This window comes from Equus przewalskii, chromosome 15, assembly GCF_037783145.1.
Source record: "Equus przewalskii isolate Varuska chromosome 15, EquPr2, whole genome shotgun sequence".
NCBI classification, from domain to species: domain Eukaryota; kingdom Metazoa; phylum Chordata; class Mammalia; order Perissodactyla; family Equidae; genus Equus; species Equus przewalskii.
This window is the reverse complement of record NC_091845.1, coordinates 77,931,188-77,955,262: the sequence shown is the minus strand read 5'-3', so window position 1 is coordinate 77,955,262 and position 24,075 is coordinate 77,931,188. Positions and strand designations below refer to the sequence as shown.

Sequence of the window (24,075 nt, the reverse complement as noted above, 5' to 3'; positions counted from 1 at the left end):
AAGCTTTTTAAAAAAAAACACACTCTGGATTCTACCTCTAGAGCAGTACTTCTCAAACTTGAGTTGCCAACAGATCACTGGGGGATCTTGTTAAAATACAGATTCTGATTCAGTAGGTCTAGGATGAGGCTTGAGATTCTGCATTTCTAGCAAGCTCCCAGGTGAGCGCATTTTGAGTAACCAGGCCCCAGAACTTCTCATTTAGTAGCTCTGGGTTGGGGCCTCTTGTGAAATTCCCTGGTTTGTTAATTTGCCTAATGAATCAGGTTTGAGTGCCATATCCTCTAATCAATGCTATAATGTAACAATGCCTAGGGATGTATTAGAGCTCACAGGGTTGTTTTTTCATATGCAATACCCCAGTAACAGTTCTTGTGTCTGCTTTTTAAAATTACTTTAGATCTCTTCTCATATTCTTTCTTCTTCTTGCTGTTGTCAGTGGGCACCAATTGTGCTCTGTTGGTCTGTCTAGTCTGCTGTGGGCTGGAACATAGACAGCTGGTCACTATGGTCTTCCCTGTTCACTCTGTTTAAAATTGCAGTCTCTCCCCCACTGCTGATCTTCCTTACCTACTTTATTTTCCTCTATGCTTTTTACCTTCAAACATGTTATATATTTTCCTTATTTTGTTTCTTGTATGTCTCTCTCAACTAGAATAAAAAAACAATTCACTGTTTTATCCCCAGCACCCAGATCAATACATAGCACATAAATGGAACTCAGTAAATATCTGTTAAAAGAATAAATGAAATGTCTCTATCGTAAAAGAAAATAGACTCTGTTTAAAGCTTGAGCATTTTACAATGTATAAATCATGAACTCTATAGTTTATGGGCTCAGTAGGTTGGGGCTGTTTTATGCCCTTTTGTACTTATTTCCATAAGCCATGTTCTAAAGATAGGTGACTGCCATATAAGTAAACTGCTGCCATTTTTCTTCTTAGGAAGGAATTCACTTTCTGAAAAAATTTAACGTGAATGCTAGTTATGGATTGCAGTGGATGTAAATTATTCTCATATTTTTATTAGGTAGAACAGGTAATATTATTTCCATCTTACAGACGGAAGGAAGCTGATGCTTAAGTGTGAGTTCTCAGAATTAACAAACAGCAAAGATAGGAGAAAACTCTTCCAGCATTGTTTAGATAATCAAAATATTCCAAGATCAAAGCCAATTTCACAATAGATTCCAAAAGCAAGGACTTGTTAAATGAATGCCACCTTAATTTTTATAAGTAGCCATAAAAACCCACCATATTGACATAGGTCAATCCTTTATACCTTTTTTTCCTTTAATATAAATTTTTGTTGACTATTGTATACAATTCTTTTCAGGGTAAAAAAGCATTTGAACAGGATAGCATTTACAGAAAGTTCAAAACAGACAAATCTAATCTTTTGTGTTAGACATAAGGTTACTTTTGGGAAGGTTAGTAACTGGGAGGGAATTCCTTTTATTTTTTGTGAGGAAGATTGGCCCTGAGCTAACATCTGTGCCAGTCTTCCTCTACTTTGTATGTGGGATGCCTCCACAGTGTGGCCCTTGAGTGGAGTAGGTCTGTGCCCAGGATCTGCACCCGCAAACCTGGGCCGTCGAAGCAGAGCGCACAGAACTTTAACCACTTGACCACGCAGCTAGCCCCTGGGAGGAAATTTTTATCTTGTGCTTAGTAATGTTCTCTTTCTTCAACTGGGTGTGGTTATATGTAGATATTCTCATACTGTAAAAATTCATCAGACTGTATGCTTACAATTTTGCACTTTTATATATGTCTTATTCTTCAACAAAATAAATTTACTTTAAAAAAATTTTTAAGTGAGAATTTGTTGCTCCTTGCTGCATCTAAAGAACGTCAATTATTCTTAAAAGTAATCATTTTATTTGGCTTTTTAAAATTCAGATATGTTCAAGTACTGAATAATAATTTTATGATTTAATATTTTTTAAATATTTTTAAAACTTTCTTTTCTCAGCAAAGAAAGAATAATAAGAAGGTGCGAGTGACAGTAAAGCCCCATTTGCTGTATAGAGTAAGTTTCCTATCCAAGAATTCACAGTTGTTTTTATTTTGAAAGTATAGAAGGAACAAAATGTTTTCAATATATTAGTAGCCAAACTTTTTAAACTAGAATTGATAATAAAAATTAAAGCTTTCTTCTCTTCAGCCTTTAGAACAGCAGCATGGCGTCATTCCTGATCGGGATGCAGAATTCCGTCTCTTTGACCGTGTTGTAAATGTGAGAGAGAACTTTTCAGTTCCAGTTGGCCTTCGGGGCACCATCATAGGAATTAAAGGGGGTAATGTCTCAACAGTTGACGTGTCTTCAACTGCATCTATGTTGTAAAGTAAAACACAAATTTGTATGTTTTATATCTAAGCAGAGAGCAACAGTAAGTCAGGAAAAAAACTAAATCTTTTTACATTTTAGTTAATTTTTTTCAGTTTAATTTTCAGAGACAATTTTCCTTTTCTGTCTCGTGTAATCATCTGGGAATGCTTTACAAAGGGGGATGTAGGGGCCAGCCCAGGGGCACAGCGATTAGTGCACGTGTTCTGCTTTGGCAGCCTGGGGTTCGCTGGTTCGGATCCCAGGTGTGGACATGGCACTGCTTGGTAAGCCATGCTGTGGGAGGTGTCCCACATGTCAAATAGAGGAAGATGAGTACGGATGTGCGGTCAGGGCCAGTCTCCCTCAGCAAAAAGAAGAGGATTGGCAGCAGATGTTAGCTCAGGGCTAATCTTCCTCAAAAAAAGGGTGGGGGGGAGTTGAGGAAATGCTGCTGAGAATTTGGTCACATAGATGTAGCATATTAAAATTATATAAGACCTTGGCAGGTCTACCTATGTTTTTCATGAAACCAAGAGAAAAGTTTCATCACTTCCTCTTAGTTAGGCTTTCATCTAATCTTGCTCAGAGCTTTACCTTAATTGTCATTGTAATCTCTTGATTTCTGTTGAGAAATAAATAAACATGACATATGAGCTTATTTACAGTTAAAAGATTTGAAAATTAAATATGCGTATTAATTTGATTTTTATGAATACAACTAGATTATATATATAAAACAGACCTATCAATCTGTTGCTTAACAGTGTGCATGTAGTTAACAGTACTGAACACTTAAAAATGGTTAAGCTGGTAAATTTTATGTTATGTATTTTTTACCAAAAAAAAAAAAGATGAGATAGTGAAGGGAAAAGGGAAGAAGCAGCGAAAGATCTAAATGTGCCTCAAAGGGATGCCTGGAGTGAGCCGCTTTGCAGCATAGGTTCCAGAAGAAGTCACCCCAGCATGAAGCAGCACATCAGGTGCCTAGGGGTCAGGGTGCTGTCAGCACTGTCCTTCCATGTCCCAGGCAGTCAACCTTGGTCTCACTGCCCAGAAAGGAGGAAAACAGGAAGGCCGTGAATCTAAGAGAACTGCTTATTTAGTTCCAGCGATGTGCCAGGCACTTTGACATTTTGCATTAAACCCTCAAAACCACCTGAGAGGTAGGTGTTATTTAATTTTACCTGAGAGGTTAAGTGACCCACCTGTGTCTACACAGGTACGTGGCAGAGCTGGGATTTAAACTCTTTCCCCTGATTCTTACCTAACTATGAGCAGTGGTTCTCCACATTTTCCATCTGCACATACTATTGGGGTCTTCCCTGCCCACATACCTCTAAAAGAGAATTTTTTTCCATGATTCTTTTTTGAATTTCTTGGATGTATTTCTGGCCGCTGGAAATGGAGACAGGAGGATCTGGGCTAGGGATGGTGGGGGTCAGATGGGTGCAGTGAAGCAACCCTCCTGCTGCTCAACCACTGCATCAGCTGCTCAGCTTTCAGCTTTATTGGATTGTACTCTAGCTTGTCCTGATAAGGCCTTGGGACTCCAATAACATCAAAGTTTCCTTTCTCCTGACAGCTCCTAACAGTAATAGTGACCGCTTGGAATGTTGTCTTGAGAAGGATTTTAAAGATACACGTAAGGCGAAGTGGAAAAGAGCTCTGTCATTGATCAACCATGTCTGCGTAGACACAGAATATGAAGGGAAATATTTTGTCATTACTGCCCTCAGCTGAGACCTCATCTCCATAGTCATCTCCACTAAAGGGAATGAACAGTCCTCTTGTCAATAATCTTTTGAGGAAGTGGCCCCTTCCTGAGACAGGAAATGAGAGCCTAGAAGGTGGGACTTAAGCCTTCAGAGGAGAAACTGCTGCCTCTCATTGAGCCTCACTTTCTTGGGTTTAGATTTCAGGTAAAAGTGTCAGGTTGAAAGGGCTAGCTGGGTGGTGGAGAATGGGTGAGCTCTGCAAGCCTGCTTGCAACTGGGCAACAAGAGCCTGGGGATGGGAGAGACATCCGCTCACCCCTACCACGGGCTAGCATGGGATCAGATATTGTATTAGTCGGGGTTCTCCAGAGAAACACAACCAACAGAATAGAAAGAGGATGGAGAGAAAGAGCGAGTCAATTCTGAAGTTATATGGTAAACTTTATTATTAATTTGAGCTTAGAATTCAAAACTTTATTATAGCTAATTACTTCACTTTACCTTGGTGTTTTTGGTAAATTTAATCTCCTCAGATATGTCTCATCATGCTCTCTGCCAAATTTATTCTTCTCTGCTTCTCTCTGAGTTGATTGCACCACTGTCTTTCCCATGTGCCTCATGTCTCAATTATGACATCTGTAATCTACCAAGTCATCTCAGCCAGAACTTTGGAATCATCTTTGGCATCTCCATCCTTTTTATCACCACAAGTCACGAACTCCTGCCAGTTCTATCTAATGATGTATCTATTCTCTCTAGTTTATTTCTCTCATTACTGCCATGTTTTCAAATCTTCATTGTCTTTTGTCTATCTTAATGCAAGACCCTCTAAACTGCAAATTGCAAAATTATCTCTTCTGTTAGCTCTTATTATGAATAATTTCAAACATATACAAAAGCAGTGAGAAAAGTCTAATTAATCCTCACAGCATTTAATTTTAAATATTATTATTTTACCTTAAATTAATACCAGTAAGGTAATCTGTGAGCTTATTTCCTTTTCATTTACTGTCTGTATTCCCCCACACTGTTTTTTGATAGTTGTAATGCTTCTTACACGCCACAAAGTTATATGCTGGTTTTTTGTAATGTGATTTTTAAATCTTTCTCTTTTTTTTAACAGCTAATAGAGAAGCTGATGTACTATTTGAAGTATTATTTGATGAAGAATTTCCTGGAGGCTTAACAATAAGGTTTGTGTTTAAGATGATAGTTATACTTTGTGAAGATCTCCATGTGGCCATTGACTTTACATTACTTATTTGTCCACGATTTGAATTCCTGTTATGTGTGAGACATCATACTTGCTACTGGCAGTGTAACAGTGAATGTCAGACATGCTTTCTACTCTCATGGAGATTTCATTTTAGTGAGGGAGATAATTAAGTAACTGATTACGGTATTATTTAATTAAAATGTGACAAGTGCTGGGAAGGAGAAGTTCAGGTTTCTATAAGAGTATGACCTGTCCTGAGAGTTCCAGAAAAACTTTCTTGAGGAAGTGATATGTAAGATGGGACTTAAAGAATGAATAATAATTAACTGGGGGAAGAGGGAGGAAGAGTGACACGTGGTCAGGAAGAGGGAATAGAATATGCAACAAAGGACATTTTCAGTCATTCAAAAAAACTGAAAGAATGCAAGTGTGTCTGAATTTCAGCAACTACGTAAGATGAGAGTAAGAGAGAAAAGCAAGGACCACACTGTGCAGGAACTTGTAAGCCAACTTTCAGGACATGTTAGGGATCTTAGTATCTTCTTGGTCTTCATCCTCAAAGCAATGTAAAACCATCAGAATCAGAGGTGTGCCATGATCAGATTTGCATTTTTTTAGTGGTTAAATAACTTGAGGAGTAGAAACAGTCTTTGAATTTAGTGACGTGTTATAAGTCTTTGCCACCTGTTTTAGCAGAGTTGTGGCTGCTCAAGCTAGATTGTGGTGGTTTGAGGAGTGAATGGCAGATGTAATAATGGAGGCAGGAGATTGAGCTGAACTCTGAGAAGTTCGACTATGAAGAGAAGAAACAATAACTGGAAGTTAGAAGGTTTAAAGGAAGAGGATTGTCTTGTTTGTTTTTAGTTTAACACGGGTGAGACTTAGGCAAGTCTGTTTTGGGGGAACACTAATAGAAAGTTTAAAGTTGCAGGAAAAAAGATCATGATAGAGTAAGAGGCACCGTGGAATATTAGAAAGGGTGAGCTCTCCCACTTAAGCTTTGTGTTACCTTGGGTAGGTCAGTTAAAAGCATTTTGACTCTCAATTTCCTCATTTTTGGTGAAGATACATACTTCACTAAGTTATTGTCAGGATTAAATGAAATCCTTACCAGTTTTCCTTTCTCTCTTCTGAAAACCAATTAGAAAACTGAACTGAAATTAGCTTAGTTTCTTTTTCTCCTCTATTTTGATTAGTGGGTAATTAAAATAAAAAATCGATTATGCTTGTTTAGCCTCTTTGCATAAAATCACAATCTTCAGTCCTTATACCAAGTGATCACCTTCAGAAAGCTATTATTGTTTTGCAATTTGAATGTGCCTGTTGCCCAAAGACTATCCTGTCTGTACTCTTCATATGCAACAGTGGAGTCTGAGTCCCATATCTGATTTTATTTTTCATGAGAATGTTTGATTACCAGTAACCTTAGCCCGATTACTTTGAAAGTATGTTTTGAAGATGATTAACTTTTTTTTTTTTCTCAGTCTCTTTTTTTCCCCTTCTAGGTAGAGGCAGTGAATTTCTTGAGGGATAGAGAGCTGTGTAAAAGGTTACCTGCCTACAGTATATTCATTTCTATAATGCAGAATCTTTAAGCATAATTCTCACAAAAGTATTTTCTAGCAATCCTTTTTTTTTTTTAAAGACTTTATTTTTTTGCTTTCTCTCCCCAAAGCCCCCCAGTACATAGTTGTGTATTCTTAGTTGTGGGTCCTTCCAGTTGTAGCATATGGGACACCACCTCAGCCTGGCCTGATGAGTGGTGCCATGTCCGCACCCAGGATTCGGACCAACAAAACCCTGGGCCGCCTCAGTGGAGTGCACGAACTTAACCCCTCGGCCACAGGGCTGGCCCCATCTAGCAATCTTAAAAAGACTTCTCATAAAAGAATTCTATTTCTCCATGATCTTGTAATATAAGGAAATTGTATTCTCAGAGAGAAAAAAATAGGTGATAGAGGTGAAAACTTTTGACACGAGAAGCCTTATTTTAATATCTAATACTTATCAGGCCAGGAAGGAAGGAAACCACAAATACTTGTCTCATAAGCCAGGTCCAGGACTTTAAGATGGGAAGATGAGGATAAAAAAGGGCTGGACTCAACAGTTGATCCAGAGACAAATGTGATCACAGCTAACCTTTGCCCTGTTGTGTGGGTAGAGCCACACTAAGAATGGCTCCACACTCCGGTAGCTCCTGCGCTTTCGTAGCCCAGATGGTACAAACCAATTTTTTAAAGAAGTCTAACATTTAATTCATAAACTTTTAGTTAGTTGTTATGTTGCAAGCATTCTGAGGGCAAACTAACACACATTCGCACTTCCAGAACCATACCTCTAGAATAGTCTTTTCTCCCCACTTCATAGCACTGAATAGTCTATTTGGAAACTTTCAGAAATGTATCATCTTATAAATTGAGATCTTTCTATGATTTCAAGTTCCTGAACTGAATTTAAAAGTGATATTTATTAATTCAGATTATGGATTATGGGTTGTCCACCCAAAAATTACTTGATTCTTCTGCTCCCTAGCAGATTTAGTATTATTTCCCTCTGATCTTGATATAACTTTTGCTTTTAGATGTTCACCTGGTAGAGGTTATCGACTGCCGACAAGTGCCTTGGTGAACCTTTCTCATGGGAGTCGCTCTGAAACTGGAAATCAGAAGTTGACGGCCGTTGTGAAACCACAACCAGCTGTGAATCAGTACAGCTCAGCTTCCTCAGTTTCCTCTGGGCATTTGGGAGGCCTGAACCATTCCCCTCAATCACTTTTTGTTCCTACTCAAGTAAGACTCTCAGTCTTTAATTTCTCTCCACCCCCATTACAAATCGCCGGCAGACTTTGTAAGCGACCTAATTCAAGTTAGCTTTTTAAAAAGTTTTGATTTGAGTCAGTTCCAGATTTGTTTTCAGCTAATAGGCTAGTATACTATTGATAGCATTTTACTTCTGTAATAAAATTGTAGTTATATTAAAGAAGAAATTCATTTATTTAAATAATGAGCTTGGGAATATCTGTTTAAAAAGGTTTTTAATTTTTTCTTATATAACCCAAATGTATCTGCTATGAAATGACAATTTTGAAAGATAAAAGGGAGAAGACTACATCATGTTAATCATAAGCAATTTTCAAGTTTCCACCATGCAGCTCCTGGGTTATTTCCTTTATTTCATCTTCCTGGGAAAAACTGAATTGCTTTGTGTGAGACACTTTATTTAATTCCATGGCGCCAAATCTTAACCACACTCTTTAATGCAATTAATACATGTTTATTGTAGACTAATTAGAAAACACAGATAAGTAGATAATAACAAAGGAAAGAGAAGCAGAAATCCTCTCAAATCTCATAGGTAACCGTGTTAAATTTTGGTGCATATTTTTCCACAGTTTTAATCTGGATGAAATCAGTTCTCCGTAAGTAATAGCTGATTTTTTAATCTATTAGATTAGTTTTGTGTAAGGTGAAGATTTTAAAAATAAAATCGTCAAACGTTAGTTTGAATGAGATAATATGTCAGTGCTTTGGAAGACAAAAGAAATCTGTTAGTAGCAATATTGATTCCGTGTAATCTTTTGAAGCGTTTGTTATGCTTTAAATACTTTTCAAGAAAACTGTTCAAAAAATTACATATGAAGAAGACCATTTTCACTCCAATAAAATACTTTTATTATTATTATGCTGAGCTCTAGAAAAAAAGAACTGGAATTTCAGATAATGAAAGTTAAGTATCCTACCACTACATAACTTTAATGAATAAATTATTTGATTTTTTTAAGGAATCTTTATTTTTTCACGTTTCAGTTCCTTAAGAATTTTTTTGTGTTTTGCCAGGTACCTACTAAAGATGATGATGAGTTTTGCAGCATTTGGCAGTCCTTACAGGGATCCGGAAAGGTTCAGCACTTTCAGCCAAGTCTACAAGAGAAGGTTAGTATACCTTGTTTGATGGACATTTAATGTTAAAAAATATACTTTTTATATTTCTCTTTCAGGTATGCAATGATTAATCTTCTCCTGAAATCTCATAGAATAGAAATAACAGTTTTGATCATGAATTTTCATAATTCTCTTCAGCCATATATAAAAGTTTTTGGACCAGTCAGTGAGAATATACATAATTTTCTTTTTAAATCAATTTTGGACTTTTTTTTAGTTGTTTACAAAATCATAGTAACGATACAGTCAGCCATCGCTTAACGACAGGAATACGTTCTGAGGAATATGTCATTAGGCATTTTTGTCGTGCAAACGTCATAATGTACTTACGCAAACGTAGATGGTACACCCTACTACACCCCTAGGCTCTATGGTACTAATCTTGTGGGACCACTGTTGTATATGCAGTCCATCATTGACCAAAATATCGTTATGCAGCACATGTGACTGTATTTTAAATTCAACAAAGGCCTTAAGGGCACTCATTAACTTATTCATTTCCACTTGAATGTGTAGCTTTATGCTGGCAGTTGGTTGTCTTAAATATGAATGAGCAAATACACATTCTTGCTAGAGATTAAGAAGAGGAAAGAAATTCTGCTAAAAGGATAGACTCAAATTAAAAAAAGGAAGAATTAAAGGAATGAATTCCTACTACATGTTTTGCTAGTTACTGACCAATCTTCTCAGCTTAGTTCGAGAAGGAATGTTCTCTCAGGTTTATAAACCAATAGCCTATACTATGTGAACCTCATTTATTCTAATGGCCTCTAGTGATAATAGTGTTATCAGAGCTAGAGGGGGGAAAATAGCAAAGGGAATGATGGTAAAATAAACATAAAAAATGAGAGTGACAAAATACACAGGTCTCCTATGCCAATAAGCTATTATAAATTTTCCTTACATCATCTATAATTCTTTCTACCTAAGTGTAATCCATATCCAGATTTTCAAACCCTCTTTTCCTCTCTCTGTTACTGCTAACCACTCATTCTTCAGGAGTGCTTTGTTATTATTCATTCATTCAACACGTATCTATGGAGTACCTCCCATATGCCAGGCGTTGTTCTATGCAGTGAGAATATAGCTGTAAACAAAACAAAAATCCTGGCCCTCAAACAATTAGTATTCCAAGGAGGAGAGGACAGTAAATAAGTAAATTGCATGATATATTAGATGATAATATATAAGTTTGAGAAAAATTACAAGAAAGAGGATAGGGAATTTCAGGGGAAGGGGAGGGGAGGTTTTGCAGTTTCAAATGGAATGATCAGATAACCTTTGAGCAAATATTTGAATGAAATGAGGGGTAGGGGACATAGATATCTGAGGGAAGAGTATTCCAGACAAATTCAAAGGCCCTCTTGATGGGAACCATCCCTAGCATACTGAAGGAAGAGAAAAGAGGACCATTATGATTGAATCAGTAGGGTGAATTGTGGGAAATGTAGTTAGGTGACACAATACCATGCAGGACCTTCTGGGCAATTTAAGGACATTGGCTTTTACTCAACAAGATGGGAAATCAGTGGAGCGTTTTGAGCTGCAGAGTGACATGATCTGACTTACCTTTTAATAGTATCACTCTATCTTGATACTATCAAGCCTGCTATGTTGAGAATAGAATGCAGAGGAGCCAGGATGGAAATAGAAATTAATTAGGAGACTACTGAAATCAAGTTAGAGTTGATCTTGACTTGGACCAGGGTAGTAGGAGCCTGTGAGAAGTGGTCAAATTCTAGACATATTTGAAAGGGATTGCCAGCTGATGATGAACTGGATATGGGAGTTAAAGAGAGAATGGATTAAAGGATGTCACTTTTAAGATCTGAGTAACTGAAAGGATAGAATGGCTGTTAACTGAGTTGTGGAATATTGCGGGTCAAGTAGCTTTGTAGAAGAAGATTAGGAGTTCAGTTTTGGACATGGTTAAGTTTGAGATGTATATTAAATATTTAAGTGGAAATAGAGAGTTGGACAGTTGAGTATTTGAATGGAGATGTAGAGTTAGACATTGAGTCTGAAGTTATGGAGGATGCCCAAGCTGGAGAGAGAATATGGGAGTCATCATATTTATATGTGTGTGTGTGTGTGTATCTGTATATCTAAAGAGGTGAATGTAGATTGAGAAGAAGTCGAATCACTTAGCCATAGAGAATTCCATCCTTAAAGAGTCAGAGAGATTAGGTGAAACTGATGAAGAAGACTGAGAAGGAACAGCCAATGAGACAGGAAGAACACCAGGAAAGGGCGGTGTCTAGATGCCAAGTGAAGAATGAATGTCAAGACCAGAGTTTTCAACTTGGTCAAATGCTGCTGATGGATCAATTAACATGAAAACAGAGAATTGACCATAGAGTTTAGCACATAAAGGTCACTAGGAACCATTACAAGAGCAGTTTCAGTAGAGTGATAGGAATGAAATACTGATTAGAGTACGTTTAAGAGAGAAGGGGAGGAGAGAGATTAGAGGCAGCAAATATAGGCAGTTCTTTCAAGGAGTTTTGCTATAAAAGAGAACATTAGGGGCTGGCCCCGTGGCCGAGTGGTTAAGTTCGCGCCCTCTGCTGCAGGCAGCCCAGTGTTTCGTTGGTTCGAATCCTGAGCGCGGACATGGCACTGCTCATCAAGCCACGCTGAGGCAGCGTCCCACAAGCCACAACTAGAAGGACCCACAACGAAGAATATAGAACTATATCTCAGGGGGCTTTGGGGAGAAAAAGGAAAAGAATAAAATCTTAAAAGAAAAAGTTTGTTAAAAAAAAGGGGAACATTACCCTGAGTCCCCTCTTGTTTTTCCCTATTTGTTCAACTTATTTATTTTTTTTATTTTTTTTAAGATTGGTACCTGAGCTAGACAACTGTTGCCAATCTTTTTTTTTTTTCTTCTTTTTATTCCCAAAGCCCCCAGTACGTACTTGTATGTTCTAGCTGTAGGTCATCTGGTTGTACCGCCTCAGCATGGCCTAATGAATGGTGCCATGTCCTTGCCCAGGATCCGTCCGAACTGGCAAAACCCTAGGCCACCAAAGCGGAGCACACGAACTCAACCACCCCGGGACTGGCCCCCTCAACTTCTTTATTAACCTCTACTCTTCCAGCCTTTCAGTGGGGACTCAACTCCCAAAACTCAACGATAGTTTTCTTTTCCTTTTTACCTTATTGCTTGACTGGTGACTTTGGCTCTTACCTCTCTGCTGATTACCACTCAATCTATGTCTCTGATTCCAACCTCTCAAACAAGATCTAACCTGATGTCTCTGACTTTCTAGAAGACAGGTATAGATGGATACCCCACTGTCACCTCAACCATAAGATGTCTCAGAATTGACTTTGCCTATGGCCTCTTCTATCTTTTTTTCTAATACTGCCATCTCTCCAAGCACATAATCTGAAAAGCATGGAGTCAAAAATGTTTGCTCATTCTCTCTAATATTTTTTTGCAATGAGACCTCACATCTGTTTACTTCTTCTCAATTCCCACAGATGGACCTTAGGTTGTCATCCTAGGCCTAGACTACCCTCCTTTCTGTGCTTCCTGTTTCTTATCTCTTTCTTTTCTAGTTCTTCTTACATAGTAGTGCCTGATTAATCTTTCCTAAAGATCCATTCACCTGTGGCATATTAGGGCAAAGTAATTAGGCAGAGCTCCTGGGTTTGAACTCAGTTTATGCCCTAAGGCAGTGTGGTGTGACAAATCTGGCATTGGACTCAGAATCGGGAAATCAGATCTTGTGACTCAAATTAAGCAAATCTAATTTCCCTGGGCCTCAGTGGCCTCATGTACAAAATTAAGACATTCGACTTAGGTGACCTCGGAGATCTTTTCCAGCCCTAAAATAGTGTTATTCAAATTTCTGCTATGTATAAGGGTCCCTGTTTAGTACCACTGGAATTCAACTACAACTTAAACTAATATTTAAGCCTTTCGTAATCTAACTCCACCTAATTCTCGTATAGAGTATGTCCAACTATTGTGTAAAATGGTCTATTCCAGTCAAATCGGTCTCTTTATTTTCTCTTTCCCACAAACAGATAATTCCTATATTAGATTATGTGTTCTTATCGTTCCTTCTACTTAGGATGCCCTTTCCTCTCTCACTGCCAAAATTCCCCTAGGTCTCAGTCAAGGGCTACTAGTTATGTTACCACTTGTCTCCTTGAGATGGAACTCAACAGTTGATAGTATATTTCCTCAGAATCTTCTACATGCATCTCCTGTTACTGGATGCTGTTTCATTATTTATATTTCCTGAAAACTCTCATGTTTTATCTCCTGTATGTTCCAAGAATTATGAGCCACCATGTATAACACTTATATCCACGAAACATTAATAAGCAGTCTGGTATTCATCTGATGAGCAGATTCTAGAGAACTCAACATAATAAAAAAAAAAGTATTCAAGCTTGTGGAAAAGGTAAAACTATAGGGACAGTAAGAAGATCAGTGGTTGCCAGGAGTTAGGGGGAAAGGGAGGGATGAATAGGCAGAGCACAGAAGATTTTTAGGGCACTGAAAATACTCTGTATGATACTGTAATGGTAGATACATGTCATTATACATTTGTCCAAAGCCATAGAATGTACAACACCAAGAGTGAACCCACTGTAAACTATAGACTTGGAGTGATAATGATGTGTCAATGTGAGTTCATCAACTGTAACAAATATACCGCTCTACTGGGGGATGTTGATAATGGGGAAAGCTATGCATGTGTGGGAGCATGGGGTATGTGGGAAATCTCTGTACCTTCCTCTCAGTTTTGTTGTGAACCTAAAACTGCTCTTTAAAAAAAGTCTTTAAAGAAAAATTCAAGTGTTGGGGCCAGCCCCATGGCCGAGTGTTTGGGTTCATGTGCTCCGATTCGGGAGCCCAGGAGTTCACCAGTTTGAATCCTGGGCATGGATGTGGCACCGCTTGTCAAGCCATGCTGGGGCAGCGTCCCACATGCCACAACTGGAAGGACCCCCAATTAAAAATATGCAACTATGTACTGGGGGACTTTGGGGAGAAAAAGAAAAATAAAATCTTGAAAAAAAAAATTCAAGCGTTTATTGGCAAAATATGATAATGTGACTAACACAAATAGCTTTAAGTATCAAATAGAACAACAAAAAAACTATACTCAAAACTAGAGTATTTTCTAATTAAATTTATGGCACACTTTTTCTCTGAAATGGTACTGTGAACATGAGTTTTAGAACTCCAATGTCAGCTCTCCTATTATTTAGTTCTATAACCAAATTAATTTATCACTTTGATCCTCAGTTTACTCAACTATAAAATGGAATCAAAATACCCCATAGCATTTTTATGATTGTAGCATTTTTATAATGATATTAAGATAATCGATGCAAAGTACATCTTACCATGCCTGTCACATACTAGATACACAATATTCGTTCTTACCTATCTATTGATCCGATATTCTAATTCCCTACCTTAGAGTCACATTCCCCTATAATGTACCGCTGTAGCCCAAAATCCCACCAGCCACTGTGCCATGCAGATAGAAATCTCTTGGCCCTTTTGACTCTCCAAGACTAAAGAGCCCTGGGTGTTCCTGTGCATATGAGTTCGTTGGACCTGCCTTCACACTCTGGTGCATATCACAGCTATTTGGGAACATGCCCACTGCCAAATAGAACATGATGTGTCTTTGCACCTGGTGTTTATTTGTCTGTGCTCAGAAGAAAATAAATAGGGCTCACCAAAAGCAAAATTGTGAAATGATTAATTTGTGTTGACCATCTCCAGCCTCTGCTTTTGTTTCCTCTTCCCACTATCTGTGGCAAATTTTGTCTCTTTTTGCTTTCAGGCCTCCTTTCCCTATCAGAAAACAAAAGGATCTGATGTGATCTTTATATGAAACTTACTCATGCCATTTTCTAATTCTTTCTGTTCATGCACTGTCTCAATTACTGTAGCTTTATAGTCAGTCTTGCCATCTGGTAGTAGTCTTCCATCATTTGAAAACCTTGACAATATAAACATTAATTGATGAAATCAGGTATTGGGGGAAGGGATGTGGAAGGGCTAATATCCTCAATTTTTATAACAGACAGAAATGATGAATTTTCAAAAACCTTTTAATGGAAATTTTTAAAATCATGAAGTGTTGGGCCAGTCCAGTGGCGCAGCGGTTAAGTTTGCACGTTCTGCTTCTCGGCGGCCCAGAGTTCACCAGTTGGGATCCCAGGTGCAGACATGGCACCGCTTGGCAAAAGCCATGCTGTGGTAGGCGTCCCACGTATAGAGTAGAGGAAGATGGGCATGTATGTTAGCTCACGGCCAGTCTTCCTCTGCAAAAAGAGGAGGATTGGCAGTAGTTAGCTCAGGGCTAATCTTCCTCAAAAAAAAAAAATCATGAAGCGAAGAGAATAGTATAATGAACCCACAAGTACCCATCCTTTGCCTTGCGCTCGTCCAACCCTATTTCTTCTATAACACCCACTCATTTCCCAACCTCCCCACCACAGAGATAGAATTATTTTGAAGCAAATCTAGAGGGATCTTTGGAGGCTGATATTTCTATTGTAAAGAAACGTTTACCTGAAGTTAAATCTTTTCTTTAGTTTCTGTATTAACTTAAAGCAAAGTTAGATTTAATTCTATTGAAAGTAGCATTTTTGTAAAATGATAGTTTTCTGTGTATCTTGCTATTTAAGTAATGCATAGAGAAACATCTGGAGTGATGATTATTATGTTAATAATGGTTGTTTCTGGGTGGTGGAATTTGGTTAAGTTCTCTATACTTTTCTCTGTTACTTAAATTTTTTTCTATTGAGCTATGTAACTTTTATAAAAATAATAAAGTATTTATTAAACATTGAGGAAAAGAAGTAGTTATAACATTAAGAGTTTATTTAAATCATTTATAAGAATTTTAACTTTCAGGGTGCAGTTCTACCTCAAGAAATCAGTCAAGTAACTCAGCATCATAAATCTGGCTTTAATGACAACAGTGTTAAATGTCAGCAAAGAAAACATGAGCCTCACAGAAAATGTAAGTTTTAAGTAGGAAAAGTATATTCTGGAAAAGTGCTAACTGCTTCCTTTTATTTTTATTAATTAATAGCTTTACTGAGTTATAATTCACATACCATAAAATTCATCATTTTAGAGTTTTTTGGTATTTTCATAAAGTAGTACAACCTATGCTACTATCTGAGTTTCGAAAATTTTCATCACCCCAAAAAGAAATACCATACCTATTAGCAATCATTCCTCCAGCCCCTGGCAACCACTGATTTACTTTCCACCTCCATGGATTGACCTATTCTGGACATTTCATATGAATAGAATCATAAAATATGTGGCCTTCTGTGACTGGCTTTCCTTCACTTGGCATAATGTTTTCAAGGTTCATCTATGTTGTAGCATGTATCAGTACTTCATTCCTTTTTTTGGCTGAATAATATTCCATTGCACATTTTCTTTGTTCATTCATTGATGGACATTTGTATTGTTTCCACTTTGGGGCTATCATGAATAATGCTGCTGTGAATATCCATGTACAGGATTCTGTGTGAACATATGTGAGCAATTCTCCTGAGTATATACAAAGGAGTGGAATTACTGAGTCATGTCTTGACTCTATGTCTAACTTTTTGTAGAACTACCAAACTGTTTTCCAAAATGACTGTACCATTTTAATTCCCAGCAGCAGTATATGAGGGCCAGTTTTTCCACATCCTCCATTACACTTGTTATTGTCCATCTTTTTTATTATAGCCATCCTAGTAGATGTAAAGTGGAGCCTCCTTGTGGTTTTCATTTGCAATTCATTAATGATTAACAACATTGAGCATCTTTTCATGTGCTTATTGGCTGTTTGTATATCTTCTTTGGAGAAATGTCTATTTGGATCCTTTGTTCATTTTTAAATTGGGTTATTTGTCTTTTTATTCTTGAATTACAATAGTTCTTTATGTATTCTTATACTAAATGCTTATTCAGTAGTTCATTTGCAAATATATGCTCTCATTCTGTGGATTGTCTTTTAACTTTCTTTATAGTGTTCTTGAAAAACAAGTTTTAAATTTTGATCAAGTTCAATTTACCTATTTTTTTCTACTTTTTCTTTGGTTGCTTTTGCTTTAGGTGTCATAAATAAGAATCCATTGCCTAATCCAAGGTTACAAAGATTTATACTTATGTTTTCTTCTAAGAGTTTTATTGTTTTGTTTTTTAAAGATTGGCACCTGAGCTAACATCTGTTGCCAATCTTCTTTTTTTTTTCCTTATTGTCCCCAAAGCCCCCCAGTACATAGTTGTATATTCTAGCTGGAGGTCTTTCTGGTTGTGCTACATGGGACACCGCCTCAGCATGGCTTGATGAGCGGTGCCATGTCTGTGCCCAGGATGTGAACTGGCAAAACCCTGGGCCACTGAAGCAGAGCACACGAACTTAACTACTTGGCCACAGGGCTGGCCCTAAGTTTTATAGTTTTAATTCTTTTTTTTTTCTTTTTTTTTTTTCCTTTTTCTCCCCAAAGCCCCCCGGTACATAGTTGTATATTCTTAGTTGTGGGTCCTTCTAGTTGTGGCATGTGAGATGCTGCCTCAGCGTGGCTTGATGAGCGGTGCCATGTCCACGCTCAGGATTCGAACTGACAAAACACTGGGCTGCCTGCAGCAGAGCAACGCAAACTTAACCACTCGGCCACGGGGCCAGCCCCTATAGTTTTAATTCTTAAATTTAGGTCTTTTTTCCATTTTTGAGTGTTTGTATATGGTATGAGGTAGGGGTCCATATTCATTCTTTTGCATGTGAGTATCTAGTTGTCCCAGCACTGTTTGCTAAAACACTTTTATTTCCCCCATTGAATTCTCTTGGCACTCTTGTCAAAAAATAATTGACCATACATGTATGGGTTTATTTCTGGCATCTCAGTTCCATTCCACTGATCTGTATGCCATCTTTATGCAAACAACACACCATGTTAATTGCTATTGCTTTGTTATAAGTTTTGAAATTGGGAAGTTTTTGTTCCTCCAACTTTGATTTTCTTTTTCCAGATTGTTTTATCTGTTCTGGTCCCTTGCATTTCCATATGAATGTTCAGATCAGCTTGTCTCTTTCTGCAAAAATGGCAGCTGGAATTTTTATAGGGATTGCGTTGAATCTGTTGATCACTTTGGGTAGTATTGGCATCTTAGCAATATTGGCTTCCCATCCGTGAACACAAAATGTCTTTCCATTGTGTAAGTCTTCTATAATTTCTTTCAGTGATGTCTTGTAGTTTTCGGTATACAAGTCTTACACTTTTTTGGTTGAATTTATTCCTATGTATTTTATTCTTTTTAATGCTGTTGTCAGTGGTGCTGTTTTCAGTTGGAATGGAATGGAATTTCTTTTTTTTGGATTGTTCATTGCTAGTTATAGAAATAAAACTGACTATTGTATATTGATCTTGTATCCGACCGTCTTACTGAACTTGTTAATTAGCCCTAATTTTTTTGTGACTTCTGAAAATAGAGATAATCACATTTCTTCCTATATAATCTGGATGCCTTTTATTTCTTTTTCTTGCCTAATTTCTGTGGCTAGAACCACCAGTACAATATTGAATAGAAGTGGTAAGAGTGAACATCCTTATCTTGTCTTGATCTCAGGGAAAAGCTTTCTATCTTTCAGCATTAAGTGTAATGTTAGCTGTAGGGTTTCGGTAGATGCCATTCATTAAGATGAGGAAGTCCCCTTCTGTTCCTAGGTGGTGGTTGTTTTCTTGGAGGGATGTTAGATTTTGTCAAATCCTATTTCTGTGTCTATGGAGGTAACCATATGGATTCTGTCCTTTATTCAATTAATATGGTGTATTCCATTGTTTTTCATATGTTGAACCAACCTTGTATTTCTAGGATAAACCCCACTAGGCCATGGTATATAATCCTCTGTATGTGCTACAAGATTTGATTTGCTGGTATTTTGTTGAGGATTTTTGTATCTGTATTCATAAGGGATATTTTAAATTTTCCTTTCTTGTGTTCTCTTTGGTTTTGACATCATGGTAATACTGACCTCAGAGAATGTTGGGACTAACTTTGAAAGAGCTGTAGCCTCATTCTGATCTCTCTGGTGGCAGCCAGGCTATTAGTTTCCACCAAAAATACCGGCTGTTGTTTTTGAGGGCTACATGGAACTGGAGAGTGGGGAATGGGACTACGGCAAATTAGAATGCCACAAAGATCACTGTTCTAACCGAGATTCAGCCTTTTTCTGGAGTAAACACTCCCTGGATTGCTGCAAGCCTTTGATTAACTTTCATAGCTCTGAAAATTTGGATTCTGGTAATTTATGCCCATTTTCTCATTGCTTTTATGGAGGAGAGAATTTTCAGAGATTCTTACTGTGACATTTTTGCTGATGTCCCCTCACTAACTACTTTTTGAGATAAATTTTATTTAGAGTAATCCTACTTTTTTGTGTATAAACACTTGCCAATTAAATTAGTCCAAACTATATTACAGATTTTTGTTAAAAATATGTACAAATATTTTGTTGTTAATATTCCCTTACATAATTTATATAGTTTTACTCTTTTCATTGCTTTAGTAGGGTCTACTGTGTTCCAGGCACAGTAGGGAATGCAGATGCAGACATGAGAATCGTCATCTTGAAGTTACTTTTTCTCTTCTCTTGATCAAAGTATTCCCAAATTGCAGCCAATTGCTCATTAGGCTCAAAATATGATTCATTTGTTATTCATTCTTTTATTTATACAACTGCTACCTATTGAGCTATTATGTGCAAGGTACTGTTCTAGGTGCTAGGAATATATGAGCGAACAAGACAGACAAGATTTCTGGCCTAATGGACTTTATACTCTAAGGTGGAGACTGATAATAGGCAAACAAACAATAAATTCCATAATCTGTAGTAATGATAAGTGTTATGATGAAAAATAAAGCAGATTAAGAGGAAAGAGTGATAGGGTGCTATTTTAAATACGGCAGTCAAGGAATGCCTCTCTGAGGACTTAACGTTTGAGCAGAGGCCCAAATAAAAAGGGAGTGGAATGGGATAAGCTATGCAAAAAGCTTAGTGAAGAGCTTTCCAGCAGAGGAAGTGCACAATCCTGAGTCTGATTTATTATATTTAATATATGCATGGTATTTTTTGTATTTATATATTAATATAGTATATAGTATATAGTATGTGGTATAATGGGAGTAGTCTTTTAAAATATTTTTCTAGGGGCGGGTCCAGTGGCACAGCAGTTAAGTGCGCACGTTCCACTTCGGCGACCCAGGATTCAGATCCCGGGTGCAGACATGGCACCACTTGGCATGCCATGCAATGGTAGGCGTCCCACTTATAAAGTAGAGGAAGATGGGCATGGATGTTAGCTCAGGGCCAGCCTTCCTCAGCGAAAAGAGGAAGATTGGCAACAGTTAGCTCAGGGCTAATCTTCCTCAAAAATGAAAAAATAAAATATTTTTCCAAAAAGCTATTTTCAAAAAAAATTTTGTGGTTTTATAATTTTGGTTCAATTTGATAACTGTAGAGTATTTTTGCAACAACATCTATAAGTTATTTTTGGTTCTTCTATATTTTAAGTTAATTTGGATTAATGTTCCTATAAATCTATAAATATAGCTTAAAAATTATTTAATTGAAATGCATTGTGATTTTTCTTTAAATTATTATTTGCATAAATATGTGTAAACTATTTGCATTATCTGGGATTCCAGTTAGCTTTCTTGTCTGTATGTCTCAACAAAGGTTGAATGTCCATACATATCAAACTCACTTTTTCTTTTGCTGCTTTTTGCAAGATTACTTCCTCCCTTTCCTCTCTTCCTTGCCTCCATTACCTTCCTCCTCTCCCTTCCCCTTTCTTTTCCTCCCTCTCTGTTCCCTCTCTTCCCTTCTCTTTCCATCTTTCTCCCTTCCTTCCCTCCTCTCTCATCCCATCCTTTCCCTCCCCCCACCCTCTCCCCCTACTTCTTTCCTCACCCTTTCTTACCTCCCTCCCTTATTCCCTCCTTGCTTCCTTCCTACTTTCTTCCCTCCCTTTCTTCCTTCTTCTAATTCATCCTTTTCATTTCCCCTACCATTCCCCCAGTTTCCCCTTAACAGGAATACTAAAATAGCTTCCTAATTGGTGTCTCGCTTTCCTTCTGTCTATGCAATAAGCCACTGCTGTATTTTAATCTTCCTAAGGCACGATTCTGATCACATCACTACCTGCTCAAAACCTTTCTGTGATTGATTGTCCGTTGCCTACCAGTTTAATTCCCTGGTCTTCAAAACCTTGCAGATTATGGCTCCAACCTACTTCTCTAATTCAATTAAGCTCCACTATACTCCTTAACCTCCAGTGGATCTGGTCTATTTAGAGTTCCATAAACACATTACCTGCTGTCTGCTTCCGTGACTTTTCTCCTATTATTTCCTTTGCCTGTAATACTTAGCCTCCTATTCTGCCCTTTGGAAACCTACCAGCCTTCAAAGCTCAGTTAGAAGCCACTTTTCCTTTTCCCTTGTTGTTTTTATCTGTGAATATCTCTCCTACCCCTCATCTAGATTATAAGACTCCTCAAAATCGGGGCCTTTTTCTTCTTGGAGTTATGTGACTCTAACACAGTTCCTTGCTATAGTAAATATTTGGTGAATTTAATTGGTGTGCAGCAAGTTCTTTCACTTACCAAAATTTCTGTTTTTTTTGTTTCTAGTTAAAGAAGAGTGTAAAAGTCCTAAAACAGAGAGTCGGTCACAAAAAATGTCACATAAGCAGGTAAGCTTTCTTAAAAAACTTTTGATTGCATTTGGTGGCTCTGTGGCATCTGACTGAATTTTGCAGCCCTTTCAACCAAATCCATGAGGTGTGTTGCATGAGGGTTGCTAAAACCTGACAGTCACTTGGCTGGAAGGTTGCACAGGTAGAGTCTGGGATCTGGAACTTGAGATACTTGAAGTCCTTGTTCTGCTGTTTAATAGCTGGGTAGCTTTCGGCAATTCTCTACACCTCTCACAGCCTCAATTTCTTCATCTTTAAAGTGGAGATAGGGGCCGGCCCCGTGGCGCAGCAGTTAAGTACACACATTCCGCTTCAGCGGGCTGGGGTTCGCCAGTTTGGATCCCGGGTGCAGACATGGCACCGCTTGGCAAAACCCATGCTGTGGTAGGTGTCCCACGTATAAAGTAGAGGCAGATGGGCATAGATGTTAGCTCAGGGCCATTCTTCCTCAGCAAAAAGGGGAGGATTGGCAGCAAGTGTCAGCTCAGGGCTAATCTTCCTCAAAAAAAAATAAAAAATAAAATAAAATGAAGATAAAAATAGAGCATTTGGGGACCAGCCCAGTTGCACAGCGGTTAAGTTTGCACACTGCTTCAGCAGCCAGGGGTTTACCAGTTCGGATCCCAGGCACAGACCTACACACTGCTTATCAAGCCATGCTGTGACAGACGTCCCACATACAAAGTAGAGGAAGATAGGCACAGATGTTAGCTCAGGGTCAGTCTTCTTCAGCAAAAAGAGGAGGATTGGCAGCAGATGTTAGTTCAGGGCTAATCTTCCTAAAAAAAAATGATCATTTGTCTCTCTATATAATTGGTCCATACATACACACATACATAATAGAAACATACCTGCATACATAAATGTGTGTGTGAGTATATATCTATAAAATATGTGAAATTATGCTTATATACAATGAAAGTATATGGATCAACAAAGTTAACAGTTAATTCTGTGGAGTTAAGTTGATGGAGGAAGCTGAGATCATTTATGTTTTATTTTGTATAGTCTCTGCTGTTTGATAAGGAGTATGTATACATTTTATAATCAAAGAATAACAAATTTTTAATCTAAAAAAATCAACATGTACACTTATGTGCATTTTATGTGTGTGTATTATATTTTAATGCAGAGTTTGAAAAAATTAGATCTCTTATAATAAAACAAGTAATATATTAAATTTATAAAAGATGTCTTACCAGAATATTTGGCACATAATAGGTTCTCAGTAAGTGGAACCCATTAATATTTAGATATCAGTCAGTGGTCGAATTACATGACTGTTAAGGCCCTCTCCTTTTGAAACTCATATGCTATAATTTCCTTTCTTCTAGAAAAGGGATTCATAAACTTTGTGCCATGGACCTCTTTGGTAAAGACTGTGGACTCTTTCTCAGAAAGATGTTTTTAATGCTAAAATAAAACACATAAGATTTGAAAGGAAATCAGTTATATTGAAATAGAGTTAGAATGGTTTATTGCGTACATTCATAATTGAAGGAAAGGAAGATGAACATGTAATTGTTTTCCTCATCCAAGTTTAGGCCTTTTGTTCTTATGACACAAAAGGGAGAATAGCACATAAAAAAGTTGTAGCAGTTTATTTAGAACATTATTAAGTAGTAACTATAAATTTTATTTCCACAAGAAGCTCATTCTTACTCTTTTATAGACGTTTGGAGGGCCTACCAAATGTAATATTAAGCTATTGAAGAGAAATGAAAGTGCAGAAGTCTCAGAAAGCCAAAAGGTTGTGACTGGTTATACAAATGCTATTGATAAGGTAGAAGACCATTTATTCAATTTCTCTTCCCAAACTTTAACACCTGGGAAGATGATTGAGTGAAAATTAAGTATATTATTTTTGTATATAAAACTCCTAGCTTTTTCTGTGTCCTTGTACTTTTACCTTCATGCATAAAATGTTTATTCTTTTAGCCTACCCCTGGAATTGAGAAGTTTTTAGCATCTTTGAATATCTCCAAAGAAAGTGGAGTGCAGTCATCGCATTTTGAAGAGCCTCCGAGTGAAGAGCATTTGTCACCACAGTCATTTGCTATGGTTCGTAGTCTGTAGGAGCTTTTGTGCTATAGTAATTTCACTCTTGTTGGCTGTTCGTACATAC

At 37.5% G+C, this 24,075-nt stretch overlaps 1 protein-coding gene across 5 annotated transcripts in view; it reads left to right on the top strand.

The window, feature by feature from the left end:
- The window catches only part of XRN1 (5'-3' exoribonuclease 1), a 117,915-nt gene that overhangs the window by 78,128 nt on the left and 15,712 nt on the right, over window positions 1–24,075 (top strand). For all 5 annotated transcript variants that reach the window (XR_011527199.1, XR_011527198.1, XR_011527197.1 and 2 more), the window contains exons 28-35: window positions 1,975–2,031; window positions 2,167–2,299; window positions 5,170–5,239; window positions 7,844–8,051; window positions 9,099–9,194; window positions 16,102–16,210; window positions 21,886–21,947; window positions 23,889–24,011. Coding sequence is in view for 2 of the 5 variants with exons in the window: in XM_008507789.2 (XP_008506011.1) it covers window positions 1,975–2,031; window positions 2,167–2,299; window positions 5,170–5,239; window positions 7,844–8,051; window positions 9,099–9,194; window positions 16,102–16,210; window positions 21,886–21,947; window positions 23,889–24,011 (858 nt within the window). In the remaining 3 variants the exon portion in view is untranslated. The remainder of the gene's footprint in view (window positions 1–1,974; window positions 2,032–2,166; window positions 2,300–5,169; window positions 5,240–7,843; window positions 8,052–9,098; window positions 9,195–16,101; window positions 16,211–21,885; window positions 21,948–23,888; window positions 24,012–24,075) is intronic.